This window comes from Mytilus californianus, unplaced genomic scaffold (genome assembly GCF_021869535.1).
Source record: "Mytilus californianus isolate M0D057914Y unplaced genomic scaffold, xbMytCali1.0.p SCAF_12, whole genome shotgun sequence".
NCBI classification, from domain to species: Eukaryota; Metazoa; Mollusca; class Bivalvia; order Mytilida; family Mytilidae; genus Mytilus; species Mytilus californianus.
Window position 1 is genome coordinate 12,425,881 of NW_026262604.1, and position 26,681 is coordinate 12,452,561.

A 26,681-nucleotide genomic window follows, 5' to 3' on the forward strand; every position below is an offset into this window, starting at 1 on the left:
TAATTTTTATATGACTCTGATTTTGATGAAATTGTGCATACAACTTTTGCCTGTTGAAAAATAACTGAAAAACGAAAAAGTCTCTTTTTGCGCCTGTCCCAAGTCAGGAGCCTCTAGCCTTTGTTAGTCTTGTATTATTTTTAATTTTAGTTTCTTGTGTACAATTTGGAGTTTAGTATGGCGTTCATTATCACTGAACTAGTATATATATTTGTTTAGGGGGCAGCTGAAGGACGCCTCCGGGTGCGGGAATTTCTCGCTGCATTGAAGACCTGTTGGTGACCTTCTGCTGTTGTCTGTTCTATGGTCTGGTTGTTGTCTCTTTGACACATTCCCCATTTCCATTCTCAATTTTATCTTTTATCTGAAATATTACTGTTTGAATTCTTTCCAAAAAGGTGCACATATATGTAAAAGGCACATAAAATAGGTTAAAAACGTTCTTAAATTTGTCTTAAAATCATTAAATCTAAATCCACAGTCTGTACTTTGACCTTACGTCAACCAGCACAAGAGAGTTGCAGCCCTTTTTGTAAGGAAAAATTAAATGTACAAAATTTATAAGTAGTTATTTATGTTTTTTTATTGATGAAAAATGGACTCTACATGTAGGTCAGATGGTTTCCTCGGAAACTGACCATTTCATACCAGTGTTGTTGACCTAGTTTTATTAATACAAAGATAATTTTCTTTTTTACAGTATTTGATGGCTCAATTGATGTAAGGATAATAATTTTTTCCACACACAGACAGTTCATCTTTACACGAATGATATTCAAAATCTCGTTAATATGGATAATATTTAATAATCCTATTTGATAGACAAGTTACGGTAGCTTTGTAATATTAGAGAATATGGTAATTTCTTAAGTATTGACAAGTTGACATTAAAACTTTTCATAGACACTTAATGTGGTTTGTATTATGTTGTTGCCTGTAATCTTGATGAACTATTACATGACAATGTCTGGTCTAAAACGATTAAATCGATTGTTCTGAATACATGACAATGTCTGGTCTAAATCGATTAAATCGATCGTTTAAAACATCTGAATACATGACAATGTCTGGTCTAAATCGATTAAATCGATCGTTTGAAACATCTGAATACATGACAATGTCTGGTCTAAATCGATTTAATCAATTGTTTGAAACATCTGCATACATGACAATTTCTGGTCTAAATCGATTAAATCGATCGTTTGAAACATCTGAATACATGATAATATCTGGTCTAAATCGATAAAATCGATCGTTTGAAACATCTGAATACATGACAATGTCTGGTCTAAATCGATTAAATCGATCGTTTGAAACATCTGAATACATGACAATGTCTAGTCTAAATCGATTAAATCGAGTGTTTGAAACTTCTGAATACATGGCAATGTCTGGTCTTAATCGATTAAATCGAGTGTTTGAAACATCTGAATACATGGCAATGTCTGGTCTTAATCGATTAAATCGATAGTTTGAAACATTTGAATAAGGTTTATAAAAACCCTTTTAGCTCACCAATCAGTGTCTTACATTTTTCTACTAGAATGATTAATGTCGCATCATATTCGTTAATTTAGAGGGACGTCGGCTTTTATTGGGAACTTGTTAATGCTGTAAACTCCGGATTATCTGTTATCGGTAATGGTATAATATATATACGTAATTGGTCGATATTTCGGATTATGAAGAAATTTTGTATGCATTTAGAACTCGTTGAACTATTGTAACGTCTTAAGAATGTACTTAGGTGAAATTAAAAAAATCTACAATTTAAAATTAAAACTTTAAGTCAGAAGAACATTAGTTATTGAACAAAATAAGCTAAAAATATTGTTAGGTAATGGAGTTCCTTTTCGAGATATTTAAGTTTTTAAAAAATGGCGGGAAAAGGCTGAACCGGACTTTTACCTTATTTTTATTGGTTTTATTTGGGTCTCAAATCGAAAGAAAAGAAATCTAGAATCTGCTTAAATTTTGGTAAATGACCTTTTATGAGCTATTGAAGTCTTAAACGAAAAGAAAAATGGGTGTTACAATGTATGGGGCTAATTATTTTACCCTGTACAGTAGGGAAAAAACCGAGGAGTCCGAACATCTGACAATAATTCCTAAACCTCACCTAATACCTAATAAGTACATCCTTAATATCGAAATATATGTATATGAAGCATCTGTATAATTGCCAGAGATGCGATCAATATTAAAACTTGTGAAATAGGTTTTATATAAAGGTTTATAATGCTCGTAAAAGGAGGAGAAAAATGTGCGTTTATTTACTTTTGATAATATTGTCTGTTTGATTAAAAATTGGGCTGAATTGAAACATATTTCTGGATGTAAAAAATATGTTGCATCTTTTTGGGATTTTACTTTTTAAAAAATCAGATGTTTTGCATGTAAGTCTACGTAGTAGTCAATTATTAGACTGCAACCAATAGTGCCTTGTTAAATTTAGTGAGCATGATTTTTGATTTTTTTTATATAGAAATAGGAAAATATATGTTGTACAAATGTGTGATGTAACTATAATGGTCTGGATGGGGTCTTCAATTTCTGTATTCTTTAAATATTTAGGACATTTTTCTTTATTTTTAAAACTATATATAATTGTTTATTCTGTAAAATTCTCATGAAAATAGGTTTACTATTAAATATTTCCATAATTAGATGATTTCTTTATTCTGTACATCATTCATTTCTGTAATCAGTATTGTATTGCCTAACTCGCTTATTTTCCATGGTTATTTTTTAAACCTTGATAACCCATTATGTTCTACTTTTTATTGTTTACCTCATTTTTCTCTATTCATTATTTTAAGCCATTATTCTCTATTCTGTAAACCCCCATCCATACCCTCAACTGTAAAAAGGACAAAGATGAAAACAATTACAGATCACCGTAAGACAATCACCAATACATTCGTCACAACTCGGCCGATTCCGTACCTTCATCTAACGAGAGTAGCGGATTCCCCCGAGGATTGCCGATTGTCACCAATAAGTAAAATTCATATCGTAAGCTATAAAAGGTACAGGGGTAAATAGAATTGAAAATTGAAACGGGGAATGTGTCAAAGAGACAACAACCCTACCAAAGCGCAGAAAACAGCCTAAAATATATAAAGAATATAGCGGGGTTATCATGTTTGTCAGCACTCATCCCCTTTTTTTAAATGTTGAAAATATCTAGAATTCTATCAAAGGTGTAGGGCTAATATCTACTTGTTTCCCTTGTTGGAAAATTTTCAAAACGTCTAATAACCCGAATAATGTCAGTCGTTGTTTTCCGCCGAGCGCCGACTAATCTCCGATTGCTATACGCCGCTAGAGGGCGCAGAATTATTCGAGTTAAACGACTAATCGATATCTTGACGACCACAATATTATTATCCCTGATTCATACACCGTCATAATAACATTGGCGGCAGCAAAGATGATTGATCCCGCCACATTCTGTATATGCCTGTCCCAAGTCGAGAGCCTGTAATTTAGTGGTTGTCGTTTGTTGCTGTATATCAATTTTTTTCGTTTATTGTTTTTTACATGTCATTAGTTTTCTCGTTGTTTTACATTTGTCTTTTAGGTGCCTTTTATACTATGCGGTAGGGGTTTTGCTTATTGTTGAAGGCCGTACGTTGACCTTTAGTTGTAAAGTTCTTCGTCATTTGGTCTGTGGTGGAGAGTAGCCTCATTGGAAATCTTACAATATTATTTATCGTATATTTGACTGATTTGTAACCACATAACAATGCTTAAAATAACGCAACACTGCAAGTTAGAAAGATGTTTTAGCATTTATTAAAATTCAGTATAAGCGCCTTCTTAACCAAAACCAATATTCCAATAAGAAAGCTTAAAATAATTGCTAATAGATTATTTGGAAACAAAACCAGCCAGTCAACCTTTCTAAATTGTTCCTTAGACTGCTCACATTTTCAAATCTCAACACTTTCATATAGATCGATCTTATTATATCTTAAAATATCAATCCTGACACTAACGGGTTATATAATAAATTACAAGATTTAGAAATAATGACACGAGACATCTTAACGAGGGAGAATTAAATTCATTTAGAAATGGTATTCCGAAGGAAAATGTACTTTGCGTGTCAATTAACAGAATAATTGCACGTTTATCTTAAGGGAAAACTCCAACAATGTATAATTACCCGAATATAACACGTCTTTGTGCCAAAAAATGATTGGTTATGCTTTTTTGTCTATAAATTATTTAGAAAAAAGTACTTCTATTATAACAGTTCACCCTTTCCTTAAGACAACATCGTAATAAATAACAGTATAAAAAGGCCGCTGTAATTCAGTACGTGGTTGTTATTATTTGCTCTATATATTTTGTTTTCGCTTATTGTTTTGCACATAAATCAGACCGTTTGTTTTCTTGTTTGAATTGTTTTTAATTTTGTCATTTTGGTGTCTTTTATAGCTTGCTATGTGGTATGGGTTTTGCTCATTGTTGAAGGCCGTAAAGTGACCTATAATTACTATACTTCTATGTCATTTGGTCTCAGGTGGAGAGATGTCTCATTGACAATCATACCACATCTTCTTATTTTTACAGTAATTAAAGTAAGTATGGTGGTATAAGATAAAAATTACGAAATATCGCATACTTTGCCAAAATGTATTTTACATCATGCTATTCATAGAATCATGATAAAAATAACAGCTACAGGTTGTGAAAAGATTCGCAAATTTTGTTTGGGGGTCTGGATTGGGTTTACGGAATAGGGAGTCATGGGTCAACACTGCAGAAAATGGGCTAACAAATAAAGAATAGAGAGAAATAGTCGGAAAAAATAAAGAATAGAGACTATTGGGTGCTAAAATATAAAGAATAGGGACAAAATTGGGAAAAGTTATAAAGAATAGAAAAAAATGGGAAAACAATTATAGTCTGGAATATGACAGTTGTTTTTCATTCGTTTGATGTGTTTGAACTTCTGATTTTGCCATTTGATACTGGACTTTCCGTTTTGAATTTTCCTTAGAGTTCGGTATTTTTGTTATTTTACTTTTTATAAAGAATATAAAAAAATGGCTTAAAAAACTAACGAATACAGAATTGAAGGACCCCCATCCAGACCCTTTTGTATCATGATAAGGAAAAAGAATAGTTATGTGAATAGAAAGAAAAATAAATTACACAAATAAAAAGATAGCTCTTATAAAATGTTTCTGGAAAACTAAACGACATAATGGATCTCCTTACATCTTGGTGAGGTATAATACGAAATCGAAAAACAAAGTACTAAACATTCTGTTTTAAATTAACTAGATTCAAGTGAGTTAACTCCCTTTGAATGGCTAAGTTAAAAAATATAAATCAACAATTAATTTACAGTTGTAAAAACGGTCGTAATGATAACACAAAAGCACTAGGTGTTCTTCGTATAAATATGAAAGTTCTTACAAATGTATTTTTTTTTAGAATAATGGGCCATGGTTAGAGAAAAATGCGGAAAAAATAAAGAATAGAGAAAAATGAGCTTAGAAAATGAAAAATAAAGAAACATGGGGTGCTAAATATACATGGGGAATAATGGGCAAAATGAATGAAGAATAGAGAAAAAAACCTAAAAATTCATGAATAGAAGACATGACGAACATCCCATTCAGACCCTCCTATTTGGATTCAATTGATTTTTTGTTGCCGTTATCCATCATTCCGTCCTGAAAATCAAAAGATGTCCTGACTGTTTTTCGTTATTCCTGTACATATTGTTTTTTTTTTTTTGCTTTACGTCAAATGACAAATAGTTCGTGCGTATTCAGGACAAGGTCAAATCAACAATTATTTCAATAGGCCGGTTCTGTGAATTTTGGTCACCGGAATGAAGGGTTGGAGTTATCGACTGCTACTGAAAAGGGTACTAGTATGTTAAATAGGCTGATAACTAATTTTGCCTTGTAACAGGCTAACTACGGAACCTCTAAGAGTTGTTGCAATGATTCTTTAACGTGCATAGAGCGTTGCGCTATGCCTACCTGAAACATTGAATTTAAGTTCCTTTTTTTCAAACTGGACAAACATTCGGCTGTTGTCTGCTCTATGGTCGGGTTGTTGTCTCTTTGACACATTCCCCATTTCCATTCTCAATTTTATATACATTCAACCACAGATCTAGACGCTACTTTTTGCATTGGTAATACAGCCGTTTGGGAGAACACGGGACCCTCTCGGTTTATTTTCCAGGTTTGTTGGGATTTTATTATTTTTATTTTTGTTGTTGTTGCTGTTGATTTTGTTGTATTGTCTTGTTTTGTTTTGTCTTTGTTTTGTTTTGTTTTGTTTTGTTTTGTTTTGTTTTGTTTTGTTTGTTTTCTGCCATTTTTACAGCTGTCTCGATTCACTTAACATGAACTGTGTAAATCTATATGTTAAAGTTTATCTGTTATTGGTCCGCAAGATAAAAAAAAAACCTGTACAACAGAACCATATGCTTACTTTTCCTGTAGAAGTTAAATTCTGCAGACCCTTTCCCTGAATTTTTATCGCATTTACATCAAATTTCAAATTCTAGCAAATATCATTTTCATTAAATGCTTCTCCTAAAAATGGAGCAATTATGCGATTGGGTTTTTGATAATTTTATAGAATTTTTGTTTTTTATGTTGTTTTTTTAGGTTAGGTTGGGGGGGGTTGCTCAGTGTTGAAGATTTCATTGTAACTTTAAGACGAAGAACACAAATAATAGCACTGTCCCTCTGTTTTTGTTTGTGTCAGGTTCATTTGGGAATTTGGTGTCATGAATTTAGTTTAAACATATTTTATTTACTCAAAGTAAAATGGATTGGACACAAGTAAACCTTACTTTCTTCTTGTGGAATCGGGATGCAAAATTGTAAACATTTAAGATTTTGGGTTTTTTTTCCAATACACATAATATATGTATTCTTTTTGAAAAAGGAATGCGTTAAGACTAACATAAAGGATATTATAGCGATATCACTTGATAGAAATATTTTACTACGATATCTCTTTATAAAAAAAAAAACATTTAAAATACAGCAAGTTGTATTTCTGTAGTTTATGTATAAAACATGTGATAATTTTGTGCAAGCGTAAGGTTTTTCGGTAACGTGTTTTAAAAACCAAAAAGAAGTCCACAAATTCCCCGCAATAGCATAACTTCGGATTCCATCAATGTCATCCTTGTAAAAAGCAAAATGAGTGACTGACGTACCAGCCTCCATATACAAGACTAAAAGCAATACATCACTGGACCTACAAATCCTTCTCTCTTGTGTAGTTACCTCTTCTGTCACCAAAACATGTATTGGTTTTATGTCCATATAAATAAGAAGATGTGGTATGAGTGCCAATGAGACAACTTTCCATCTAAGTCACAATGTATAAAAAGTTAACAATTATAGGTCAAAGTACGGCCTTCAACATGGAGCCTTGGCTCACACCGAATAACAAGCTATAAAGGGCCCCAAAATGACTAGTGTAAAACAATTCACTGACAACCACTGAATAACAGGCTCTTGACTTAGGACAGTTGCATACAAATACAGCGGGTTTAAACGTTTTGACAGGCGCCAACCTTCACCCTAACCTGAGACAGTAGTGTAACATTATAATATAAAAAGTCACACTGTAAAATAACAATTGAAATGGCTTAACTCGATCAAAAAGACATTTAAACAAAAACAAGTAAACATACACTGAACGAATAAGTTTGATCTATGACACAATATAAATACAATATTAAAACGTAGACCTGTGCCTATATAACATAGACGTTACAGGTAGTAATAAAAAAGATGAAGGAATAGTGTCAATAAGAGATCATCTTTATTTTATATTGATTCCTATAAGTTATCAACTAAAGAGCCATTTCGAATATAGCCAAAGAGAAAAAAAACAGGTGCATAAATTGTTTGACAACAGACGCAAGTGTGGTACATTCCGTTCAAAGGTTACATGAGAAGTGTAGTAAAGGTAGTAAGTGGCCAGTTGCGCAATTTGCGCAAGGATATTTTGGGTTGCACAATTAGACACTTAGCCAACACCACCCGACTAGCCTCCACAATTGGTCACTTAGCCTGTATCGCCTTTTGAAATTTACTAAGGGAAAAACCATTTAACACTGAAACGGGGATGGGTATTCTATGATCAGTTTCACAAAAAATCTTACGAAAAAAGTTGATCGTAAGTCATGAACACTTCAGTATACTTGCGATCAACTTCAGTCGTAAGATTTTTTGTGAAACTGATCACTGATTCCTAACTTTAAGAGAAAACAATATTTGCTATTCAATTTCATGTTATTTCTCTGCGTTTTAAAACATAAATAGCTTGATGCTTGCGTGGTACGGAAAAAATCAGAATAAAAGAAACATATCCTTATTTCTCTTTCTCAGATGATTAGTTCCCTAACTGACTTTGCAAGATTGACATAGACATATTCACTCACAAGTCTATAAGGGGGTAAACACTAAAAGTATTGTGCAATGTATGAATGCAATGACCTTCTTAAAGTCTCACTGGTAATATAAAGCAGGAGTATTACCCAATACCCAATTAACAAACAGTATGACTTCTTTTCATATTTTTGTGTGTTTGATCTTGTGTACAACTACCCCAATCATTGCATTACACTTTGTTAACTATACCAAGAAGAATAACTCTGACTGACTGCTTCTTCATTATCAAAATCATTGTCAATAAATACTTGGCAAACAAATGAACGACCATCTAACTCTTAGGGTGAGGGGTATGGTTTTTTCGCAGAAAAAAATATTGACCCCGATCTTGGGAGAAATTAAGATCAGAGAAAATTTAAAAAAAAATAATTTGATGCTTGCGTGGTGCAAAAAAAAAATCAGAACTCAATCTTTCAACATGTAGCCTAATTTTGCACGGATGAATAAATAAACAACTGATTACCTTTTCATTATTAACTTAACTTATCTGTTATAAGGAGAGTAAAGTGATGTTGTAGATTTGTCAGACAAAAGTAAACTGAGGGTCTGGTTGGGGGTCCTTTATTTCTTTATTCTTTATTTTTTTAGACCATTTTTCTTTATTCTTTAATTTTTAGACCGTTTTTCTTTGTTCTTTATAATTCAGCCTCTGCCAAATTTTGCCATATGATGGGCGGGCGATCTGGAAAAGTAGGTACCGAGTTTGTGTAATCTTTAACCGTGATCCCTAAAACTTCACTGGAAGATTTTCCATTGTGCTATTATATAATTATGTATTTCTAATTGTTTAATAATGTTTTTCTCATGTTTCCACACTTGGGAACATTTATAAACAGGGTTAAAATTTTTAAGTAATCAACTTCTTCTACAGTTTTCAACTCACTGACCTCACTCAGACAGATCCCTCAATTGTACATATGTTGAAGTTGTGCACCAGGCCATGTGAGGCCATGTGAGACCATGTGAGACCATTGTTCTGCCTTTAGTTCCATTTTTACTTTAGGAATGTCGGAGCTGTAGAGGAGCGCGTGTTAAACACAGCTTGCTTGAGGGTCAAGATGGGGTTTACAGAATAGACAATAATGAACAAAAAGCGCAGAGTATAGAGGGAAAAATTGAGAAAAATAGGCACAAAATAGAGAATAAGGGGGACGTGTTAAATATAAAGAATAGAGAATAAGAAGCAAAATATTTTTAGAAAAGAGAAAAATAATAAAAAAAAAATAAAAGAATCAAGAAATGAAGAACCCCATACAGACCCTCTTGATTCAAATAACTTAAGTGGTAAATCAAAAAAACATAAGGATGCTCTTGGAGGAAATGAACATTTGGAAAGATTAAAACTTTTGTCACAAAGTAAACAGAATAATTATATATGTTTTGATTTATTGTGTTGTAAATGCTGAATAACAATTATTTCTCTTTCATAATGAAGACATCTTTGGTATAAGGATTTAAGTAAAAGAGGCACTCCACTAGTTAGCCATCTCGTTAAGTTTAATGTTACATATGCGAATTTTTTTAAATTCTCAAAAATCAAACGAATTTTATTGAAAATTTATTGGCATCGATAATTATTCATTAAGAGTTATTCTTCTTTGTATAGTTAACAAAATGTAATGCGATGCATGTACACACGACTAAAAATTACATTTGTAAATTGGGTAATACAGTTGCCTTGTATTTATAGTTGATTTTTTCAGAAGGTTATTGTATTCCTACACGGAACAAGTGCTTATCCTCTTAAATGAGTGAATACTTTACAATGTAAGTAAGTACACTTCAACAAGGAGGTGCAGGCTAAGTGAGCATTAGCGTAACAACATGTGACTGATCATGTGGTGTTGGCTAAGTGGCCCAACCTTAGATATCCTTGCGCAACTGGCCGAGCTTATCCCTTTTCTACACTACGTATGCATTTAAGGGAGTTATAGCCACGCTTAAATGTAAAAATAAGTATTTTTCTAGTAAGTTTTTATTAAAATAACATTTTTATCACGAACAATAAATGAACGAATATTACAAATATTTTCAATATCAATGCCTCCCCCACCTTCACATAAAACTTTAAAACAATAAGAACGTTTGTCCGTGGCACTGTTTCCCCACCTTCACATAAAACTTTAAAACAATAAGAACGTTTGTCCGTGGCACTGTAGGTAATCAAGCACGGATTCATACAGGTATGCACGGCGCCCGCCCCCTTAAATAAGAAAAACATTTTATTTGCAGGTATAATTATAGACAATCTTTTGTCAAAATATAGTCCTCTAACTTCTAATTCTGAAGAGCCCCCCCTGACATCTTATCCTGGATCCGCACATGGTTAAATCAGGACAATGCTGCACCTTATAGTTCTTAAAGATTAAACTACCAAGATTAGACACTATCTCTTTGAGAAAATTTAACAGTGTGACCGTGAAACGCATTTTAGACTTATCAGTAAAGTTCGATACAATTTAGACAAAGGAGAAATGGACATCAAAATAGTTTTATTGTGCACTTTATTAGGTAAGTTTGTTTTCATAACTGATGCATTATAGAAAAATCTAATTACAAAATGCATTTATTTTGCGTATGTTGATGTTTAAACTGTCTTATCTTGATTTATTACGCAAAATTGGTTAACGTGTGTCTCAGAACTGAACCCACCATGATTTTACTTTAAAACGTTTTAAAATGGGGAGTCGAGGAATAACACAATCAGTATTATTTTGCCCTTTTAATATATTTTTTAAATAACCTTTGAGCTATTGTTGAAACAACACCAAGTCTTGAATATTGATTATTGTCAAAGATCAACTACTAAAAATTCTTTAAAACTAAATATGCTCTGCAAGTAAAGTATCCTTCCAACAACTCTTTGAGGGTCCGTAGGTGAACAGTTGTAAGACAAAATTGCCGTCAATATACAATTTATTATACCCTCATTTTCTCGTGGCAGTCCAAATCTTCCCGACCTTCATCCCATATAACGACCTATATAACAGGACCTACATGTACCTACATGTACCTATTGTATTTATTGATAATTTTTTCTCGTCATGAACATGCATGAAAACTAAAGGGCAGTTGTTTTATATTTTAAAAAACATCATAACACTGCATAAGTAATAACAACCAGATGAAACAAAAATAAACTCATCATAGATACCAGGATTAAAACGCGCGTTTCGTCTATAAATGATTCATCAGTGACACTCGAATCGAAAAAAGTTAAATAGGCCAAATAAAGTACGAAGTAGAAGAGCAATGATACTTTAGGGTTTGTTGTTATATTGCATTTTATGATTTATGTTGCATATGCTTTTATTTAACCCTGTCTTATCTCGATTTATGATGCAAAATGGATTAACGTGTGTTTCAGAACTGAACCCATCATTTTACTTTAAAACGATTAAAAATAAAAGGGTGAGTCAAGAAATAACACAGTCAATATCATTTTGCCCATTTACTATCTTTTTTAAATAACCTTTGAGCTATTGTTGAAACACTGGAATATTGTTTATTGTCAAAGATCAACTACTAATAATGCTTTAAAACTAAATATGCTATTAATACTAGCATTTTCTCTGTTTTCAGCCATAACTGTTAAAAGTGAACATTGTGGTACTGGGACAGATTGTAAGACAACAAGGTGTGCTCATACACATAATACTACATGCTTGTTTGGAACATGTGCCTGTGTGGAATATTTCGGCAATTGTTAGTTGATTTAAAGCGTAATTCTGCTGCTGCCATTTCTTATGAATAAGAATAACTGTTATGTGGGTGTGGGGGTTGGGTTTTTTCTCGCTCCTTATCCAGTGGTTGAGCTATTGTCATGGTTTGGTGATAAGTTGCATCCTCTGCCAAACATTTAAACTATCTTCTCTTCTAAAGGCTCTGAACCGATTGCCAATAATGGGTATGTACTGATAAGCCAGGTGAGCATAACAAGCCTTAAATATGTAACACGAGAAATGGTTGATCAAATTTGCAGAATCATTTACATGTATAAAGTATATTACATGTAATACAAATTTTATGACTGAGTTTTTTTTTGGAAAACGTGAGTACGTATAGAAGCCATTTTTCTTGTTTAAATTCTGCGTTCAATTTGATAAATTTAAGGTAAAATTAAACTAAGGTTCAAAAACCCTTAGGCAAAATTGACCTTAAATTGACAAGGCTCTTCCTTTTGTTTCAAATTTTCAAATCTCTCCTCGAGTTTTCACGTACTCATGTATTTTTTGCTCTATTTTTTGTATTTGAACGTTTTTGGTGAAGGTAAATACAGAAAAGAGCTTCGGGCTCACCAATTTTATAAAGTGTTTATTCTATTTAATTTTTATTTAAGGAATGACTGTAATATTTTTTTCTGTCTATGAAGAAATAACATAAAAAATGTGGTGGACACTGAATAACCCGCGTAGCGGGTTATTTTAAAGTGTGCACCACATTTTTTATGTTATTTCGAATAGACAGAAAAAATATTACAGTCATTTCTTATAATTTAATTCTAAATTCCATTTTAAACCGGAGTAAACCATGAAAAAACGTTGATGACGTCACGGTCACATGACAAAATTATGTCTATGAGCTGATAAACAAAACAACGTCAGCCAATCAGAAGACGCGTTACATCCAAAATTAAATTATATACAAATAATGTCATACGCTAGTACTCCCTTACCTCTTCGAGCGTCCATGTTTTCGTTGTTCGTAGGAATATAGCATAGACTTAATATGATTAAAGATATGAAGACCCCTCAACCCAGATCCTTTCACATTTTGGAATGTTTGAGCGTTAATGATTTTTTTATTTACTTTATTTCAGCATGTAACGACTTTGAGGACTGTAAACAAGATGATTGCGTCAATGGCGGCCACGGACATTGTTTTGAATACAAATGTCTCTGTTTACATCACCCTATTGAACACGGTCAATAAAACGATGGCACCGTAAAATGTTTTTTGTTTTTAATATCACTCGACCGCGACATCATTATCAATTCAAAAATCTTTTTCACAAAATCGTGAAAAAAACCCATACAGTAACCACGTGATAATAACCACGTGACAGTAACCTGCACAAGAGACATGGCCGTCAACGTACTTGAACCAATCAAAAACCACAGATCGAAGATAAAAAGACAACACCATGGTAAATTAAACGACGAAAAGACAAATAACAGAAAATAAAAACAAAACACTATAAAGAAAGCGCAACACGAACCCCATTAAAAACATAATCTGAATTTGGGTGCTCCGGACGGATCAGTATTTCCTGCTCCGCCTTTGATACCAGCAGTTCAAAGTGCAAACTATTGTTGATAATGTATTTCTCATCCACTTTGAGAATTATTGTTGATGTTCCAACAACCATTAATTACTACTACTCCTTGTGAATCTACCGTAACGGAAAAAAGTTAGGTAAGGTGTTTTGGTAACAGTGGAAAAACGTAAATTTATTCTTGGCTAGAATTTTCAGAATCAGTTCAAGGTTTGAACTGTCCAAAACCTATTTTAGTGCAACAATTTAACATTATATATATGGACTAATATATAATAAAAAAATATATTTAAAGAATTATGGCTAATCTTCAAAATAAATTGCTACAAAACGATTGGGAAATACTTTATATACAACACCCTAAAAGTGGTATAAAACATTACCGAAAAAAAACAAATATATGCATGTCGGTCATTATTACTTCAAGAAATCAATTTACACATATTCATTACAAGAATGCAAAAAAAAAAGCCGTTTGATTGTATGGGCTGTATAAATACATCTCTTTTTGTTTGCAAATAAACAACCATGCCCGTTCAGGACATTGACTGCAAGAATGCTATAAAACCCGTTTGGTTGTACGTTATATATAAATACACAAACACGTCTATTTTGCACAAGCAAATAAACAACGATGCCCGTTCTGGACATTGACTCAAAGAAACTTAAAGTTTAGAGCCCACTGATTTCCAGCTAATACCAGAGGCTATGACGGTTGCTCAATACACCATCGGAACTGTTCTGAACTAAATAAATTATATGAAATAGAATTAGGTCTCTACAAGTTAAATTTATATGGGAATTATTTCGAGCGAGCGAACTATTTTCTCTTCGAGAAGACAAAAAACAAAGCAAATATATTCTAAAAAGTCTTTCGAAAATCTGGAAATAGCGATTTTACTGCGGTAACATTTGAATTTATATAATATCTATAGCTCAATTCATAATACGGTTCGAAAAATTAAAAAAATTCTTTGCTTGTGCGTATTTTGCTTGATAAACCTACTGATTGATTTTTTTTTTGTGTTTAACACTTTTTTCAGCTGTCTGTATCGTGGCGGTCAGTTTTTATTGCTGGTGAACGACGGAGTGTCCGAAGAGAACCACCAATCTTCGTCAGATAAACTGGCGATCCTGGTCAATTAAGATTGTAAGATTGAAGTCGAACGAACCTGCCTCAGTGTTATTAGGCTAGTTATACAGTAGATGAACTACTTTCTCGGCCACTAGATCTATATTGAACAAGAACGGATATAAGTTACCAAATTGCACCAAATTATGGCAATTAGGTTGAGAAATGAGTTTTAATTTTTTTTTCCTGGCTGACTGGCATGTTCTGAAAATTAGACTTGACAAAAAACAAAAACAAAATGGCATGGCCTTGGTTTTACAAACAATGTACGTTTTCTGTCTATATGTAAAACATATGTAATTTCGATTAAAGAATAAGAACTAAAAATTGAAATACTCTCTTTCTCTAAGAAAATTATCTTATTGATATGGAGTGGCTGATTGGTTTACTGTATCAATAGCCTGTCAACACTGAGGTTGTTAGTTCGAACCCCGCACGTGGCAGGCATGCTCGACTCCAATCTTAATTGACAAGAATTCTCAGTTTTCATGCCGAAGGTCGGTGGAACTCTCCGGGCACTCCGACTTCCTCCATCAATAAAAACTGACCGCCATGAAATAGCAAATACAGTTTTGTAGTTCTGAAAGTGGCGTAAATCATAAATCAATCGATCTTATTGGTATGTTGATGATGTAATAACGACATAGCCTTTCATATTAATGTGAAAAATTAAACTAACAATTGAAAATAAAATTATTCTAATAAATGTCTATTTTTTTGTTCCAACATCGTCACCTCGCCCTTAGAATCAATGAAATACTAGTATGTTTGTCCATGCTGCAAACTATATGTTCCTCTGTATATGTCTGCGCGAATTACTCATGGTAGCAAATTTTGATTTGAATTTTCTTACTCAAAATTTGGATTTCTCTAGCTCACAAGTATGACTTCTTGGAATTTTATTGCTGTATAAACAATAAGATATGGTATGACTGACAATGAGACAACTTTCCACCAGACACCAAATGACTCAAAAGTTAGCAACTGTTGTCTATAGGCCACTGTACGGTGTTCAACAATGAGCAGAAGCCATACCGCCTAGCAAGCTATAAAAGACTCCGTCATTACAAATATAAACAATTCAAATGAGAAAACTAACGGCCTGATTTATGTAAAAAAAAAACAATATACAAAAAACAAATAAAGTATACAACAACAAGCGACCATATTTGAATTACACGCTCCTAACTTGGTCCACTTATATACACAACCCTTTTTTGACGATCAATGCATTTGAATGGGGCATATAGTCGGAACCCCTCTTTATCCTGGTTGAGAAACCCCTTTTAAATATGGCTGGATCCGCCCCTGCGTTCAGTAGCTAGTCGATAAGCATATTGAAGAAAGCTATTTTTATAATCAATCAGCTGGTATGACATGACGAGTTAATGGACACAAGACGAAATTGTGGGTAATTGTAACCTTTGCCACAATAATTAGGGCATAGCGGTCATGCTTTGCAATTAACCTTGCAAAAGCGCCTACATCCAAGAAATACTGTTATTTGGGATGGTAGGGAAGATTTACTGAATAACTTTCATATCCCACACATTGTTTCTGATGTCCTATAACCACAAAACATACGTCCAAAAATCAATATCACTGTACCATTGTTTCGGATCTCTAAAGATGTTTTTCTATAACAAGCTTAAGTTATCCTAATACATTTAAATAGTCCATTAAAGTGAATTATTAGAGTAATTTTTAATACTGTAACATAAAAACATCAGGAATCAGAAAATACAGGGTGACCTCAATATGCTATAACAGTATATTCGTATTCAATTGCCGGTTGGGTCTTTTTAGGATTGTTGTCTCATAATGCTTATTCTGTGTGCATTTAACTAGCGCTGCCAAGTTGGATACTAATTACACGATATATAAATCAATCGATTATTAAATTTGTCTCGTTTAATTTACCTTCTTTATAAAAATAAGGAGATGTGGTATGATTGCTAATGATACAACTATCCACCCAAGTTCAAATAAGGTGGATGTAAGCAATTATAGGCAACAGTACGGCTTTCAACAATGAGAAATATCCATACCGTATAGTCGGCTATCTATTCGGAATATTAAACTCGGGATTTTTCTTTAAATCATTAGGAGTCTTTGTAGTCGATACATGCCGTTAGTCAAATAAAAATGTACCGCCACTTATGCGTAACTTACGAATTAGATCACATGTAATACCGGAAACACCTGAATTTGATTCCCTGTCAACATTCTAACAGTTAATAATAATTTACAACTTATGTGACCTCTGTCACCTGCTTATCAAACAAAGACATTTACCGGCATACTTGTACCTAAAAATCATAAATTGGAGATATGTATTATATGTCTATATGTCTCTGGAGAAACATATCGATCTGTCTATAGGTGTCAGACCACCGATTCAAAATCCCTATCTATTCAACCAAATTTTGCAATTTTCACAGCTTTCTGAATATTTCACTTTAAGTTTAACTTCATAGAAACCAGGTATATCCTGAATTGTACATGTATCACCTTTCTACATGCCAATTTTCAACATAGTGTGTTTAAAGTCTTGTCGCGAAATACTAACGTTCGAAAGACAAGTACTGCTAAGAATAACCCCTGGTTTTCTGGAAATCTTAAATAAGTATACTATGGAGCGCATTAATCCTCAAATTTTAATGCAAACTCATTGGCAAGTAAATGTTGGCTCAAAATGGTCTACACATAGTTCTCTTTCAACAAAAGCTTCGTTTCTTCAAATTTGTTGGTTCGTTTAAGTAAACAATGATATCAAAAGCACTATTTTTTGTCAGGTAAGAGCTACTTGCATACGTTCTAAATTGCAGTCAGTGAATTGGTGGTCTGACACCTAAATTCTAACTAACTAACGTGTTTAACAAAACCACATACTTGGTATACCGATTAAGTAGACAGTGACATTCACGCCCTTTTTAAAAATGGCTGGATCCGCCCCTGGGTGGATAGTTGTCTCATTGGCTATCATGCCACATTTCCGTCTTTATATATATATATATAGTACAAAAGAGTGTTCTCGTTTATAAATATTATATCAAACAAACAAATTTTTTTTTATATAGTTCACTTGTATGACACAGAAATGTTTAATTAATAAATTGAATATTAATGAAGGTGAGAATTATACAATTTGTTTTTCACTTAAATAAAAAGGAAATAAAAATAACTCTTCATAAATCGTTTGCCTTTTATGCACCGTAGCCCCTTTCTGTGTTTACCTTGATCAGGAACGAGCAAAGCCAAACATTTGAAAGTCAAGGATGCATAAGAACCGAAACACGTGAAGAACTTTATGACCAAAAGAGACATAGAAAATCCTATGTTTCTTAATATTTTTTTAATAATTTCTTAATTTATGAACGATTTTAATTATTTAAAAATAAATATATGTAGTTTATTCATCTGGACTGATCGACACGTAAGCATGAGCTATATTTATTTTAGATTTATGTAATTAAGTGTTATATTAAATACGTTATAGAAAAAATAAACATAAAGTTGTCTTATTGACAATCATACCACATCTTCTTATTTATACATATTGGGTAAAATTTGCTAAAGAAACTCCAATATTAAGTTCGTCACATGTTTACAAATATATTGTATGTATTTATTAATTTGATTATGTTTTTGATAGACAAAGTACATTGAGTGGTTATATGACCAATAAAAAAATATTAAAAATAAAAAGAGGAATGATCATTGACGGACAAATATGTCGTTATGATTATATTTCTATATTTTTCCCATTTGTCATTTATGTGTCTTTTATTATAAAGCTTCCGACAATTTTCCCACTTCATTGTTTTACCACAGTACAAGTAAATGGGTCAAACTGATTGTAAACTGTCCAGAGTTATAGCTAATTGGTAAAATCGTATTGCTAGTTAGACTGTTGAAGGTGACACATTATTGTCACGACTTGTGTGGACATTCGGTCCATTTTATCCTTAACTGACGTCAGGTCAACACTTGGTCCGTGCTGAAGACGTAGAGATATGGATTTTAATCATATTTTCGATTTTGTACTTTGTTGTTTTTTTATACTGCAATTGTGTGAGTTTTCACAGTCGCTTTATCTTCCAAAGGTAAGTTATTTTTAGATTTAGCAGACGTTACATTTTAAAGCTTAATATATTCAAATACTACAGGAAACCGACAAAAAAGCACGGATTGAGAGTTTTAAATTGGAATTTATACTGGTTATGATCTAACGTATTCGAATAAAAAACAAAGCAAATACTAGTAATTGATAAAAACAGAGGTATTCCGGAACAGATTTTCACAAAGATGAAAATTACTTCGGAGATATAGCTTTGTTAAAATAAAATATAAATCAAATCAATACAAAGTATTGTTTAGTTCAATAAAGTTTACGATATGTATCTCCTGGAAACTTAAAATTGCGAGGTTTAGTGAGTATTTTAAAACTTGAAACTTTAATTATTAAGCGTGGATAAATATTGGTGTCAACTGGATAAAGTGGTAGATTCTTTTGTTCTAATGATTTAATGGAAAAACGTGAGTGAAGTATTCCGAATAAATATGGTGGTAAATCATAAATTTAATCAATGTGTGGTTTATCGAAATTTATCAAACTGATCCGAACCGGTTAAAACACACACAGGAACTTATTTTTTTATAAAGTTATCAGGTGTTTTGAGATAAATAGAAATAAAAAAAAACGTCAATACTAAGCTAAGAAATTTGGTGTGAAATCAATTATGTCATCTGGAATATTACAAAATTATAACTGTCATCTTAGAAAATGAAAATGGTGTTAGTCAGGGTTGTCGTGTGTTTACTTTCGTCTTTAAGCATGTGAATAGATGGCGTCAATGAGAACTCAACTCAAAGAAATTAAAAACCAAGCGACAGCACGAGTTCAGACCACGTTCTTTGAATTTAGACACGTGTCTATAAATTGCGACTTAGTCTATAAATATATTATGAAATTAACATATTCAATAAAAAAACATGTTTCCATGTTAACAGACTATCAAACCAAATATAACTTTGATTTAACAAATCTATCTGATATGGACAAACTTTAAACTTACTCAGTACAAGGATAAAAGTAGTTGCAAAATTCATCATTGATAATTTTATCTTTCGTGTCCAAATGACATTGTAAAATAACTTTCTTTGAATAATTAATTTTTTTAACAAAGTGTTTCATTAGTCTTCTCAATGGTGGCTGATATTTGATTTTTTTAATGTATAAACATATAAAAAACAAGGAGATGGGGTATGGATGCCATTGAGACAACTATCCACCAGAGATTTTGCAACTATAGGTCAACGCACGGCCATCAAGTTGCACCATAATAAACAAATATACATAGATATAACTCACCAGCAGAAATCTTGTCTTGAATGAGGGTATAGATGGGGGTTCTCTCCTTCTGTATTCTTTATTGTTTTAGCCCGTTTTTCTCCATTCTTTATATTTTTGGCCCATTATTCTCTATCTTTTTTTTTTTATATTTTAGCACCCCATTATTCTCTATTCTTTATTAGTTTGGTCCATTTTTCTCTATTCTTTATTATTTTGGTCCATTTTTCTCTATTCTTTATTATTTTGGTCCATTTTTCTCTATTCTTTATTATTTTGACCCTTTTATTCTGCATTTTTGTCTTTTATTCTCTATTCTGCAAACCCCATCCAGGCCCTCTTGAATGCATTTTAATAGTTTCTGATAATCTTGAACATTTGCCTCACAAATGAATATTGAAAGCCGTACGGTTTCCTATAATTGCTTACATCCTCTTCATTTGAACTTTTGTGGATGGTTGTCTCATTGGCAATCATACTCCATCTCCTTAATTTAATCAGCAAAAATTACATTTAAAACACAAACCACAGTCACTTGTCTTTGAAAAAAATACCTATACTAAGGTATATACCTAAAAAAATGCTGAATATACATGAAATATTTGCCACTAGACCTTTAGCAAGCAACAATTATTCATCTATTCTACTTTCTGTTTCCAGTTTCAATTTTTGTATTCTTTTTTAATTACTTTTAATAAGCTGAATTTCTTCAGTATGCTTGATGTTCGAGTTTAAATCTATCTGTCTATTTATAAAATGCATTAATACATTACACAGCTATATTTGCACGTGTACTTTCTTAGTAATATATTTTTATAGTACTAAAAATGTACCTAAAAATTGTAATACTGATGCAATACTTCGAAACTATTGCACTATTTCCATATCATAATTATATATCTTTATATTTGTACTAAAAAAATGAAGTTCCAGTACCTCCGTGGTGTAGTACTATGAACATATAATGAGAAATTTTTCTTAAATTGTAATAATTCAAAAGTACTGGCCTTGTACAAAACATGATTTTTTTGTTTTTATTTTGTTTTGGCTCTGTTCTGACTAAGGCTTATGGTGATATTTATATTATATTGTATTATTATACTTCATGTCAAAATGCCAGATTTTGATTGGTTAGTACGAGGGAGATAATTTACTCTATCCCGTGGCAAATACTCTATTAACCTTCACGGAGACGTTTGCTCAAGTGTGCGCTTTAATAAATACGGATGATTGTTATGTACAAGACGTCATAGTTTATTACTTTGAAATTAAAATTTAATAGACAGTAATAACAGAACATTCAGTATAATAAATTAAATAACACATATCTGAGAGGGTGATAGAGGAGATTGTTACCCCTCGAAAAGACATTGTCAACCTTGGTTTCGCCTCAGTTGACAATGTTTTCTCGGGGTAACAATCTGCTCTATCACCCTCAGTTGACAATGTTTTCTCGGGGTAACAATCTGCTCTATCACCCTCAGTTGACAATGTTTTCTCGGGGTAACAATCTGCTCTATCACCCTCTCAGCTATGTGTTATTTATATAATGTCTTATTGTTGACTTAATTACTTGAATCATTGTATCTGATTTACATGCTCTTTATTGGCCTTGTAATTTGGAATAATAAAATATTCTATTCTGTTCTATTTTATTGTGGATAAGCAGTATTTTTTTCTAATAAACAACGATAATTTTTGTCCAACCTTCAACTTTTAACATTGTTAGACAAAGCTCTAAATTTACAAGCTATATTAAAAAAATGTAGTATGGTTGCCAATGAGACAACTATCCGCCGACGAACAAAGGCCAATAGTTTAAAAAACTACAGGTCACTGTACGGCCTTCGTATATTAATTTGTTTACACATTGCACTTGTTGACAAACAAATAAAAATGAATAATTCATGGCCTTAATTATTTTCAGGTCAGTAACATTTTTTTATCATTGCTTAGTGGTAGACTAAGTATATTACGCCAACTATTAGTTTTTATCATCTTTTTATAGATAATGTTAATGATATGTTCGTGGTTTTATTGTCTTTTTACACTCGATAGGACTCAGAAAATATTTTCCGAACCAGAAAAAAAAATAAATAAACAAGTTGAAAAGTGATCACTTATGATACACCCACAAGAAACATTCATTAAACACGGAGTTGTGATTGATTATATTACCTCATTCACACAGGATAACATGCTCACATGTAAAGGTGTCAGACCACCAATTCAAAATCCCTATCTAATCCAACAATTTTTTTCAATTTTTACAGCTTCAATGACTGCCTTCATAGAAACCAGGTTCATCCTGAATTGTACATGTATCACTTTCTAAATGCCAATTTTGAACCAAAGTGTAAAGTCTTGTGAAATACCGCCGTTTGGAAGGCAACTACTACTAAAAATAACCCCTTGTATTCTGGAAATCTTATATATATAATACTATTGAGTGCATTAATCCTCAATTTTTAATGCAAACTCATTGACAAGTAAATTTTGGATTAAAAAGGTCTAAATATATTTCTCTTTCACCAAAAGTTTCATTTCTACAAATTTGTTGGTTTTTTAAAGTAAACAATGACATCAAAAGCACTAGTTTTAATGTTCTAAATTGGAGTGAGTGAATTGGTGGTCTGGCACCTGTAGCTTGTTACCCCGGCAACTGATAGCATATTTTTATTTTGTTTATAAAGTCATCAAAGATACCAACCTTATAATTTATATTCAGCGTCGGCGTTGTCGTGCGATCATCCACTTTACAAAGTCTTTGGTATTTATTAGCCTTTTATTGCGTTTTATATTCATATATTTAATAAGGTAGTGTCTTTATATACTTGGATATTTGTATAAGTATTGGTTTTCTGTCTACATTGATGGGTAGTTTATACCAGTAGAACAAACTATATAAAGTATAGGCTGTATGAAGCAAACAAATTTAGGAACAGAATCCTATTACTATAAACCAGGTCAACAATCTGTTCAGGATTTATGTATTAATCTATGTTTCATATTCATGTAAATGTACCCATCAAACGGTTCATTTTTAATAATTTACACCATAAAAATGACTATACGTTCCGTCATGTTTATTAGTGGACATTTATCATGTGAGCAGCGGCAATATTTCATTACGAATAAAGATGTCCGATTCACAGATAATTTTCACACGTTAGTTGTGAAGAATTATTGCTGTACACCCACGCATGATGTTTAATGTGCATTACTCGATAATCCACGAGACCTTAAGTCATGTAAGTCCGAAGGCAACATTTCATCGGGGAAAGGATGTGTGTTCAAATAATATATTAATAGTCTTATGAATGGGGTTACAGAACAGAGAATAATGAGCTAAATAAAAAAAAAAAAAAAATAAAAATGGGCCAAAAAATTAAAAATAGAGAATAATGGGGTGGTTAAATATGAAAAATAAAAAATAAAGGGCAAAAGATAAAGAAGAGATAAAGAACATGAACATTAAATAAAACAGAAATGAAGACATCCACCAAGACCCTTCTGTATGTTACCATGGAAATAAAATCAGGCAAAGTCGCCCAAATTGTTTGACTTGGAATACTCAGAAATGTGGGTTATACAGAGAAAGCAACCCAAAATAGACAAAGAATATGTTTTTGTTTCTTTTGGATGAACGAGCTTATGGCAATCTTGAAAAGTTAACTTGCATTTTATTCAGTAAAAGAAGATTGAACAATTTGTGACTTTCTATTTCTAATATTGAGTCATATATGAGGGTCTGGATGAGAGTCCTTCATTTCTTAATTCTTTAACTTTTTATACCATTTTTCTCTCTTGTTTATCCTTATTCTCTAATCTTTATATTTCATCATCTCATTATTCTCTACTCATTATTTTTTTTTTGCCTATTTTTCGCTATTCTCTGTATTTTTGCCATTATTCTATATGCTGTAAACCTCATCCAGACTCTCATGTATCTACACATAACCAATCGTTTGGCATTGTTAACTAGAACTTATACCACAGATGCAGATAGGTGTGCTTCAAACCTGTAATAAGTAAGCATAGTACATCAGCTGTCTGTTTTCAGAATAAACAATTATATTCATAATGCCCTGGTGCTTGTTGAATTCGTTTATCGAATTATTTAAAAATAATATACTGCTTTTTTTGTTGTGTTTTGTTGTTGCTTGTAATGCTTATAAAATTGTGTGTGGTGTGTGTGTCTGTTTATTTATGCTGCTTCAATCATTATTTCAGAATCGTCCAAACTATGGAAACCCCATGAACGTTTACAAGCCAGTCTATTTGGCAAGTGGCAACAATATACACAATTCACTACATGGGCCAATTAGTGGAGGAGGTTACAACAACTTCGGTTCACGACTTCCGGTCATGCCCAATGGATATGACAATGGCTATGCAGCACGAAAATATATCAAAGGAAATATGGCTAAAAAGATAGTTAAAAAGACAGTTATAAATTCCAAAACGGATGTCAATATTAGGAAGGATCAACCCCTCACTGTTGTGTTCAATCGTCCTAAACCAGTTATCGTACTTGATCGGCGGCCAATCATAAATGTTATAAAGAAAGCTGAAAATAGTGCAAAGATTGTTAACAAACAGAAGGTAAATCTTGTAGGTACAGTTGGTCGTGCAACTGGACAGAAAACAATAAATGTTGATCACGGTGGTTTCAAGTCAAATGTAAATGCAGGTGGCGCTCGAGTTAATATCAAGGGAGGTAATGCCATTGGTGGAAAAGCGAAAGTTAGGACAGGTGACATTAATTTAAACTTTTTCGACAAAAAACCTGCTGGAGTATTTCAGCGTCCAGGTATGATGGAAGCTGCGATGGCAGTCTCCTCTGGAGGATTTGGACAGGTAGTTGGTCCACAGTTTGCAATGGGAGGCCAAAATATTGACATATCTAGTCTAATGGGCCCTGTTCTTCCGGATGTTCCGAGTATCCCGAGTGTTCCGAGTGTTCCTAGTCCGGGGGCATTCGATGTAATGGATGCAATAGCACTTAAAACAGCAGTAGCAAGACTCGAACAGAAAATTAGCGGAATGCAGCACAATGTTAATATAAACAATAACAATAACAACCAAAACAACAACGTAAACAATAACGCACACAATCACAATGACTTGATGAATAATGTTAATGGTGGCTTTGACATGGATAATATGATGATGGCCATGATGTTAAATGGCGGAGAATTGAGTGATGCAATGGTCGAGTCAATGACCAGAAAGTTGACAGGTGTTGGTGGAGGTGTTGGAGGAGGATCAGGATCTGGTGGTTCTGGAAGTGGAGGAGCCGGAAGTGGTGGTGGTGGAGGAACTAAAACCATTAATATAGGCCCCGAAAATACCACAGGAAAATCCGTCGTTCTTAAAGTAGACGGAAACGTCCAAATATCAAAGAGTAATATCTTGGGACAATGATCTTGTCACTATTCCTTTATAAATGTATTAAGACAGAGCCTGTTTCATTATAAACGAGTTAGTCTATTGATAAGTTCAGATGTTCTTAATGATTACATGATTTGTTTTCTAGCGCATCGTCTTTTTGTAATAAACCACGCCTCTGCCTTGTAAATCGGTAACAAATCCTTTTTGGTGCTGTAAATATATGAGGCGCCTGGATTTTGTTTACAAAATAGAGAATAATGGGAAAATACTATAGAAAAATTGGCAAAAAAAACAAAGGATGAAAAAAAGGAATTAAATTTGAAATAGAGGATAATGGGGTACCAAAATATAAAGAATAGAAAATAATGACATAAATAATAAAAAGTACAGAAATGAAGGACTCCATCTATACCCTCATATATAACACGTTGATTTGAAGTACTTATTTTAAAAATGTTACTTCGAAAATGCCTTTTACTTGAATCATCTCTAAATATCTATCCAAATTAACTTAACTTATTTAATTGTTTATATTCTCATTTGTATACATTTTGTAAATATGCATTTTGTTTGTCATAATGATATTGAATTTTGTATTTTAATAAAGATTGGATTGGTTTTGCAGATTTTCAGTCCTTGAAAGAACTATCCGCCCAGAAACAATTAAATATTTCGGAACAATCATGGTTCAATAAAACAACCTCATCAAAGACACATGTACCAGTCTTATAATTTTGTACGCTAGACAAGCGTTTTAATCTGATTTAAGGTGGTACCAAACACCTTGACTAAAATTAATTTGGCTCATTTAATTTTCATAACAATTTGACAAAATATTAACTTTGACCCGTTGACAAAAATATAAAAATTTCAAAAAACTCGAACCACACATTTTATCGGAAAAATTTCATTGGATATATAGCAGTTTGACAAACACTAATTTTGATCATTGAGAAGCTTAATATTTCCTTAACAATAGAACGTGATCAAAACGTTCAGCTGATTTTTACAGAGTTATCTCCCTGTAGTGTTATGTACCACCTTAAAAAAAGATCCTTTGTCCACGATTGATAA

The 26,681-nt window shown here is 32.5% G+C and overlaps 1 protein-coding gene and 1 long non-coding RNA gene across 2 annotated transcripts; both read left to right on the plus strand.

Moving 5' to 3' along the window:
* The first annotated feature begins 10,877 nt into the window (after positions 1 to 10,877).
* Positions 10,878 to 13,373, plus strand: LOC127721400 (uncharacterized). Its single transcript, XR_007991214.1, has 3 exons — positions 10,878 to 10,964; positions 12,036 to 12,158; positions 13,273 to 13,373. It is a non-coding gene; the product is annotated as an uncharacterized LOC127721400 (long non-coding RNA).
* Positions 13,374 to 18,816: 5,443 nt separating this feature from the next.
* Positions 18,817 to 26,225, plus strand: LOC127721385 (type-2 histone deacetylase 1-like). Its single transcript, XM_052228121.1, has 2 exons — positions 18,817 to 18,966; positions 24,447 to 26,225. Exons 1-2 carry the CDS (start codon positions 18,877 to 18,879, stop codon positions 25,638 to 25,640), a joined length of 1,284 nt encoding a protein of 427 aa, XP_052084081.1. The 5' UTR covers positions 18,817 to 18,876; the 3' UTR covers positions 25,641 to 26,225.
* Positions 26,226 to 26,681: the final 456 nt, after the last annotated feature.

Bases quoted from the DNA above. Each gene is read 5' to 3' on its own strand.
- LOC127721385 (XM_052228121.1), top strand. From the start codon at position 18,877: ATGGATTTTAATCATATTTTCGATTTTGTACTTTGTTGTTTTTTTATA. The intron at 18,967-24,446 runs GTAAGTTATTTT...TCATTATTTCAG, and splicing joins AGTCGCTTTATCTTCCAAAG to AATCGTCCAAACTATGGAAA.